Source organism: Triticum aestivum, chromosome 2A (genome assembly GCF_018294505.1).
Source record: "Triticum aestivum cultivar Chinese Spring chromosome 2A, IWGSC CS RefSeq v2.1, whole genome shotgun sequence".
Lineage (NCBI taxonomy): Eukaryota > Viridiplantae > Streptophyta > Magnoliopsida > Poales > Poaceae > Triticum > Triticum aestivum.
In genome coordinates this window covers 576,066,048-576,074,760 of record NC_057797.1, presented here as the reverse complement: position 1 = coordinate 576,074,760, position 8,713 = coordinate 576,066,048, and the positions used below count along the sequence as shown (strand labels likewise).

The 8,713-nt window shown below is 41.6% G+C and overlaps 1 protein-coding gene across 1 annotated transcript; it reads right to left on the bottom strand.

The window, feature by feature from the left end:
• Positions 1-1,616: 1,616 nt before the first annotated feature.
• LOC123191758 (NAC domain-containing protein 67-like) lies at positions 1,617-7,481 on the bottom strand (the record flags this gene model as incomplete). The annotated part of the gene is made up of 2 exons (XM_044604376.1): positions 1,617-2,197; positions 7,472-7,481. Coding segments are annotated over 2 exons (591 nt in total), but the record flags the coding sequence as incomplete, so codon positions are not given.
• Positions 7,482-8,713: the final 1,232 nt, after the last annotated feature.

Below are 8,713 nucleotides of genomic sequence, written 5' to 3'. Positions count from 1 at the left end.
CTCGGCAAAGGAAGTGCTACAAGATATATGAGTCATTGTGAAGCTCTGGACTGAATTGAGTAGCACAAATTTAGTCTTTTTTCTGAACGCAGTATAGATGCAAGCGCTTATATATACGCGCATACACTCACCCACAAATTTAGTCTTGTAGATCATCAATGTTCCAGTCAGTAGCATTGAAATTTACTAGTGCTCTAGTTCAGTCCAATTTATAGAATGGAAAACAATTCTAAATTTGTATGTGCATTGAACAAAATAAGGGAGTACCAAATTTCACATCTATACATGTTGCCGCACTATGATTTGGTGATTACAACTTTTGTGTGACCAACCCTCGAAAATAATAATCTCTAAACAAGTATATATAAGCAAATAAAATCATAGGTTGCCTGAAGTTAATATTGCAATTCATTATGCAAGGTGAATGTGCTACATAAATACAACAAAGTGAGCAGGTCATTTTTCCCCAATTCATATCATGAGTGCTAATTTCAGATATAACTCAGAAAGGGACTAATTATTTGTTGGTTTAAAACTATTACTCCATGGCAAATGCAATTTCTACAAGATCTGCTTGACCTGGCTAAGCTCCGGGCTCCAGAGACCGGAGAGGCATGGCTAGAAATGGCCTAGTTCAGTTGGCTGACGTCCAACCTATGGGATGGAAGGTCGCGAGTTCGAGTCCTCACGGACACTTTTTTTTTCCTTCTCGCGTTACCCTGAAGTTGGGCCAACGGCCCAGCCTTCCGACCCAAGTCGGTACGAACGTGATGTTTTTGATGTTATGGGCAGCTACATAGATTAGTACCACCTCGGATAGAGAAAATATAATATGGAAAAGGTGGACGGACCAAAAACAAAAGAAATTACGGTGGTAAGAAGCAATAGCCCCTTTATTAGTAGGTATAGATATGGGTCTTGATTCTTGAGTCTAACATATCAAAGTGCTACCAAAAATAACTCATGCAACCCAGAAGCAATTATTGTAAGCTTGATAACATTCCAGCCAGTAGCATTTATGGAGTAGTTTCCCTTAGCATTAGCCTCTCGCTTCAGTCCAATTCGTATATCTTCCAAGAAACGGAGATCGATTAATTCTCAGCCTCACCGAATTTCTGCAACATGATTTGGTGCTTACAAATTTTCTAGTATGAACACTAAATGTGTAGAGGAAACTGTAAGTTCTCTAAAAGATATAACACCTCTGAACTGTTCTGATAGATGTTGCAAAGAAGATGGATCATAATTTTTCGACAAACGGTGATTTTTATTGACTCAAATGAAGCATCAACCAAATACAAACACAATGAGCACAATCACAACCTCTACATAGCTAGGGTACACATGGCCACACCAACACGCGCACACAAACATAGCAAAGTCATACAAGACTAAAGCTATGTCTAAGCAATAGAAGAAAACTCTGAAACGATGAAAACAACGATCGACGAACTACAACAACCAATCTGCCTCAACTAGATCGAGGGCACAATCCAGAACTGAAAACACAAGAGACACACACAACAATGCTGAAGAAATCAACATGCAGTGGCGTAATGCTACTCCTGCAGGGGGAGGAGCACCGCCCCTGGGTCGCCCTAGTTCCGCAGTGTTAACTACCGCATGATCTCATCGAGTTGCGAGTACACGATGTAGCTCTCGAAGCCCTCGTCCTCGCTGGAGCTGCTGTCGGGCGGTGGCGGCGGAGGGATCAGCGGCTTCCTGTAGACCTTGTGGACTATGAAAACGAGGTCTGACGGCACGGGGCCCGGGTGCGCGCGGCAGAAGGCGGCCGCTTTCCCGTTGAGCCGGTACTCCTTCATCCGCCAGCGCGTCTGCGATACTACCTCCCTGTCCCTCCACGAGTAGCGGTACCCGAACCTGCGCCGGAACGCCACTGCCTCCCGGCCGCCCTCGCCGCCGTAGTACGCCTTCTCCTGGCTGTACTGCTCCCAGCACTCGCCCGCGCCCGGCGTCGGGCATGTCTCGCCGGCGGGCTTTGCCACGAAGAAGAAGCCCCATACCTCGCCATAATCCCTCCTATGGTTTTCTGGGAAGGAGAGCGCACGTGGGCGCAAGGACAAGACGTCCACGCCCTCCTTGATGACGCCGGGGAGGAAGAAGCCGCCGAGCCCCGCCCTGGGCATGAGGTAGTGGCCGACGAGCTCACGACCGGTGGGTTGGAACACGTAGCCAGCTAGTGCCAAATTAGTCATCGCCGACCGATGCCAAAGTTGTAGCCTAGCTAGGAGGGGCAGGTTCTCTGGGCGACGCGAAATGTTGGGTGGATCAGAGAGTTCGATTATGCCATGGGAGAACTCAGATCCGGGGGCCTGCTGCTCCTCCTCCTTTTGTAGATGGGACGGCATCATAGCAGTTAGTAGGGAAGGTTCCAGAAGCAAGTACAAATGGCACATCAGATAGGGGGTGTCAAATTCGGTCGCGTGTGCTCAATTCAAATAAAATTTGATGGCCCCTTGATGAGGAGTGTCCAATCTGATTGGAAAGGCCTTTTTCAGGGTCGTCTCGGCTTTGATTCACAATGCTACTTGGCCCAAGCAAACGGAATTGGATTAGAGTCCACAAAATATTTCTAATATAAGATAGCGAGGGTGATCTAGGCTTCGGAACTCCTTAGTATTTCTTGAGTCCCAAATTTTCTAGAGAATTGGAAGTGGCGTGCCTTTGGCTAAATGGAGCTTTTAAGGTTGCTTTCCGAAGCAAGTAGGTGGCAGAAGGGTAAGTTGTTGCAAATACGCATGGCTTTCGGACAGTTGATGAATAGGTGATTTGTGTTTTCGGAAGGAAAAAGCACCTTACACCGGCGACGGCTTACGAGAGGTGATTTTCAAACATATTTGCGTTGATTTAAGTTTGTCCTCCAACAATAACCAAGCAACAAATATTGACTATATTTGAAGCACCACAATGCCAAATGAGCTCGGCATGATCTCACTCCACATTTTTATCCCATATGAGACCATACATGCTAATTCTAAAGAGACAAAAAAATCTAATGGAATGATTTGTCATTGATATGCATGCATCTATTCAACAAAGCGATGATGTCGCCGCTCTAAATGTTACTTCTACTGGTAAGAGAGGGAGGGTGATCCAGCAGCATTCCCTAAGTCCCAAATTCAGATAATTGAGAGAGGCACCTCGGACTAAATGAAATTTTTGAGCTTGTTTTTGTCCTAGCAACAACCCATAAGCCCCGAAAGCAAGTAGGCGTGGGTCGTTGCCAAATCCACATGGGTTTCGGACAATTGATGAAGAGTTTATGTGTCTTTGGATGGAACGGGGTACCTTGTATGGGCGGCGGGTGGGGAGAGGCGCTTGTCGAACATACTTGCCTTGGTTTAATCTTTCCTCAAACAATAACCAAGAAACAAATATTGGCCATATTGAGCATGGCAATGCTAGATGAGCTTGCCATGATCACACTCAACATTTTCTATGCCATGTGAGACCATACATGCTAATTTTAGATGGAAAAACATATAGCGACAAAATCAATGCCGTCGGTGCTCTTAATGTTAAATTTTAAGCTTCAAAATGATATATCTCTCAAAACATTTCTTGGGCATCTCCATGGTCCGCTTTGTTTCGACGAGATCATTGAAACTAGACCCTATGTTGTTTAGCTTCGATGTTTTCATCTTTCACAAGTGTCATAATTTTTTTTCTATGAAGTTGGCTTAGTAGAAAAGTTACTAGGTGGAAAACATGGAATGACAACTTTATGGACATTTAAAAAACATCTCTATATCTATATCTATATCCATCTCTTCCTATCTAAAAAAAGAAAGGTTTTCCGTTCCGCTCCACACTTCTTCCATCCTCCCTCGTACCTCTATTTTTTTGTTCCAATAGAATGTTCGGAGAAAAACAGTTTGTGTGAAAGTCACACGCACACACCTCTGGCTAAATGAAGTTTTTGAGGTTTTCTTGGCGCGGAAATAACCCATAAGCCTCGAAAGCAAGTAGGCGTGAGTTGATGCCAAATTGGCATGACTTTTGGACAACTAATGAAGAGGCAATTTTTTGTCTTTGGAAGGAGTGAAGTACGTCTGACAGGCGGCGGCTTGAGGTGCTTGTCGGACATATTTGTCTTGGTTTAATCTTTGCTCGAATAGTAACTTATCAAAACATATTGACCATATTTGGAGCATGCTACCTCTTTTAGCACTGCGTCGGTTTTCCCCGAAGAGGAAGGGATGATGCAGCAAAGTAGCATAAGTATTTCCCTTAGTTTTTGAGAACCAAGGTATCCATCCAGTAGGAGGCTATGTGTGAGTCCCTCGCACCTGCACAAAACAAATAAATCCTCACAACCAACGCAAATAGGGTTGTCAATCCCTATAGGGCCACTTACGAGAGTGAGATCTGATAGATATGATAAGATAATATTTTCGGTATTTTTATGATAAAGATGCAAAGTAAAATAAAGGCAAAGTAAATAACTAAGTAGTAGGAGATTGATATTATAAAGATAGACCCGGGGGCCATAGGTTTCACTAGTGGCTTCTCTCGAGAGCATAAGTATTCTACGGTGGGTGAACAAATTACAGTTGAGCAATTGACAGAATTGAGCATAGTTATGAGAATATCTAGGTATGATCATGTATATAGGCATCACGTCCGAGACAAGTAGACCGACTCCTGTCTGCATCTACTAGTATTACTCCACTCATCGACCACTATCCAGCATGCATCTAGAGTATTAAGTTAAAAACAGAGTAACGCCTTAAGCAAGATGACATGATGTAGAGGGATAGACTCATGCAATATAAAGAAAACCCGATCTTGTTATCCTCGATGGCAACAATACAATACGTGCCTTGCTCCCCTTACTGTCACCGGGAAAGGACACCACAAGATTGAACCCAAAGCTAAGCACTTCTCCCATTGCAAGAAAGATCAATCTAGTAGGCCAAACCAAACTGATAATTCGAAGAGACTTGCAAAGATAACCAATCATACATAAAAGAATTCAGAGAAGATTCAAATATTATTCATAGATAGACTTGATCATAAACCCACAATTCATGGATCTCAACAAACACACCGCAAAAAGAAGATTACACCGAATAGATCTCCACAAGAGAGGGGGAGAACATTGTATTGAGATACAAAAAGAGAGAAGAAGCCATCTAGCTACTAACTATGGACCCGTAGGTCTGAGGTAAACTACTCACACTTCATCGGAGGGGCTATGGTGTTGATGTAGAAGCCCTCCATGATTGATGCCCCCTCCGGCGGAGCTCCGGAACAGGCCCCAAGATGGGATCTCATGGATACAGAAAGTTACGATGGTGGACTTAGGGTTTTGGCTCCGTCTCTGATCGTTTGGGGGTACATGGGTATATATAGGAGGAAGAAGTATGTCGGTGGAGCAACAGGGGGCCCACGAGGGTGGAGGGTGCGCTTGGGGGGGGGGGGTAGGCGCTCCCCTACCTCGTGGCCTCCTGTTACGTGTCCTGACGTAGGGTCCAAGTCTCCCGAGTTGTATTCGATGAGAAAATCACGTTCCCCAAGGTTTCATTCCGTTTGGAATCCATTTGATATTCCTTTTCTTCGAAACCCTAAAACAGGCAAAAAACATCAATTCTGGGCTGGGCCTCTGATTAATAGGTTAGTCCCAAAAATAATATAAAAGTGGATAATAAAGCCTAATAATGTCCAAAACAGTAGATAATATAGCATGGAGCAATCAAAAATTATAGATATGTTGGAGACGTATCAAGCATCCCCAAGCTTAATTCATGCTCGTCCTCGAGTAGGTAAATGATAAAAACAGAATTTTTGATGCGGAGTGCTACTTGGCATAATTTTAATGTAATTCTTCTTAATTGTGGTATGAATATTCAGATCCGAAATATTCAAGACAAAAGTTCATATTGACATAAAAATGATAATACTTCAAGCATATTAACTAATCAATTATGTCTTCTCAAAATAACATGGCCAAAGAAAGTTCATCCCTACAAAATCATATGGTTTAGTCATGTTTCATTTTCATCACACAAGAATGCTATCATCATGCACAACCCCGATGACAAGCCAATCAATTGTTTCATACTTTAGTAATCTCAAACCTATAAACTTTCACGCAATATATGAGCGCGATCCATGGACATAGCACTATAGGTGGAATAGAATATAATGAGGGGGGTTATGTGGAGAAGACAAAAAAGGAGGAAGTCTCACATCAACGAGGCTAATCAATGGGCTATGGAGATGCCCACCGATTGATGTTAATGCAAGGAGTAGGGATTGCCATGCAACGGATGCACTAGAGCTATAAATGTATGAAATCTCAACAAAAGAAACTAGTGGGTGTGCATCCGACTTGCTTGCTCACGAAGACCTAGGGCACTTGAGGAGGCCCATTGTTGGAATATACAAGCCAAGTTCTATAATGAAAAATTCCCACTAGTATATTGAAGTGATAACATGAGAGACTCTCTACTATGAAGATCATGGTGCTACTTTGAAGCACAAGTGTGGCAAAGGATAGTAACATTGTCCCTTCTCTATTTTTCTCTCATTTTTTCTCTTTTTTGGGCCTTTTCTCTTTTTTTATGGCCTTTATCTCTTTTTTTATATTCCTCACTTGGGACAATGCTCTAGAAAATTATGATCATCACACTTCTATTTATTTACAACTCAATGATTACAACTCGATACTATAACAAAGATGACTCTATATGAATGCCTCCGGCGGTGTACCGGGATATGCAATGGACCAAGAGTGACATGTATGAAATAATTATGAATGGTGGCTTTGCCACAAATACTATGTCAACTACATGACCATGCTAAGCAATATGACAATGATGAATGTGTCATGATGAACGGAATGATGGAAAGTTGAATGGCAATATATCTCGGAATGGCTATGGAAATGCCATAATAGGTAGGTATGGTGGCTGTTTTGAGGAAGATATAAGGAGGTTTATGTGTGAAAGAGCGTATCATATCATGGGGTTTGGATGCACGGCGAAGTTTGCGCCAACTCTCAATGTGAGAAAGGGCAATGCACGGTACCAAAGAGGCTAGCAAGGATGGAAGGGTGAGAGTGCGTATAATCCATGGAATCAACATTAGTCATGAAGAACTCACATACTTATTGCAAAAATCTACAAGTCATCAAAAACCTCGGTACTACGCGCATGCTCCTAGGGGGGTAGATTGGTAGGAAAAGACCATCGCTCGTCCTCGACCGCCACTTATAAGGAAGACAATCAAATAACACATCATGTTTCAAATTTGTTGCATAACGTTTACCATACGTGCATGCTACAGGACTTGCAAACCTGCACACAAGTATTTCTCAATTTCACAACTACTCAACTAGCATGACTTTGATACTATTACCTCCTTGTCTCAAAACAATCATCAAGCATCAAACTTCTCTTAGTATTCAACACACTCATAAGAAAGTTTTATTATTAATCTTGCATACCAAGCATATTAGGATTTTAAGCAAATTACCATGCTATTAAGACTCTCAAAATAATCTAAGTAAAGCATGAGAGATCAATAGTTTCTATAAAAAAAATCCACCACCATTCTCTAAAAGATATAAGTGAAGCACTAGGGCAAAATTATATAACTCAAAAGATATAAGCGAAGCACATAGAGTATTCTTAACAAATTCCAAATCATGTATGGCTCTCTCAAAAGGTGTGTACAGAAAGGATGATTATGGTAAACTAACAAGCAAAGACTCAAATAATACAAGACACTCCAAGCAAAACACATATCATGTGGCGAATAAAAATATAGCTCCAAGTAAAGTTACCAATAGAAGTAGACGAAAGAGGGGATGCCTTCCGGGGCATCCCCAAGCTTTGGCTTTTAGGTGTCCTTAAATTATCTTGGGGGTGCCATGGGCATCCCCAAGCTTAGGCTCTTGCCACTCTTTGTTCCATAATCCATCAAATCTTTACCCAAAACTAGAAAACTTCACAACACAAAACTTAAAGTAGAAAATCTCGTGAGCTCCGTTAGCGAAAGAAAACAAAAGACCACTTCAAGGTACTGTAATGAACTCATTCTTTATTTATATGGGTGTTATACCTACTGTATTCCAACTTCTCTATGGTCTATAAACTATTTTACTAGCCATCGATTCATCAAAATAAGCAAACAACACACGAAAAACAGAATCTGTCAAAAACAGAACAGTCTCTAGTAATCTGTAGCTAGCGCAAGATATGAACCCCAAAAATTCTAAAATAAATTTCTGGACGTGAGGAATTTATCTATTAATCATCTTCAAAAAGAATTAACTAAATAGCACTTCTCAAATAAAAATGACAGCAGTTCTCGTGAGCGCTAAAGTTTCTGTTTTTTACAGCAAGTTCAACAAGACTTTCCCCAAGTCTTCCCAACGGTTCTACTTGGCACAAACACTAATTAAACACAAAAACACAACCAAAACAGAGGCTAGATAATTATTTATTACCAAACAGGAGCAAAAAGCAAGAAATAAAAATAAAATTGGGTTGCCTCCCAACAAGCACTATCGTTTAACGCCCCTAGCTAGGCATAACAAGCAAGAATAGATCTAGGTATTGCCATCTTTGGTAGGCAATTCTTCAATGAGGCATCTACCATATTTAGGAATTTCTTTCTTTTTATTAATTATCAAGATTTTAGGCACAAGATCGAAAAATTCATTTGTAACAAATGGTTCCTTAGT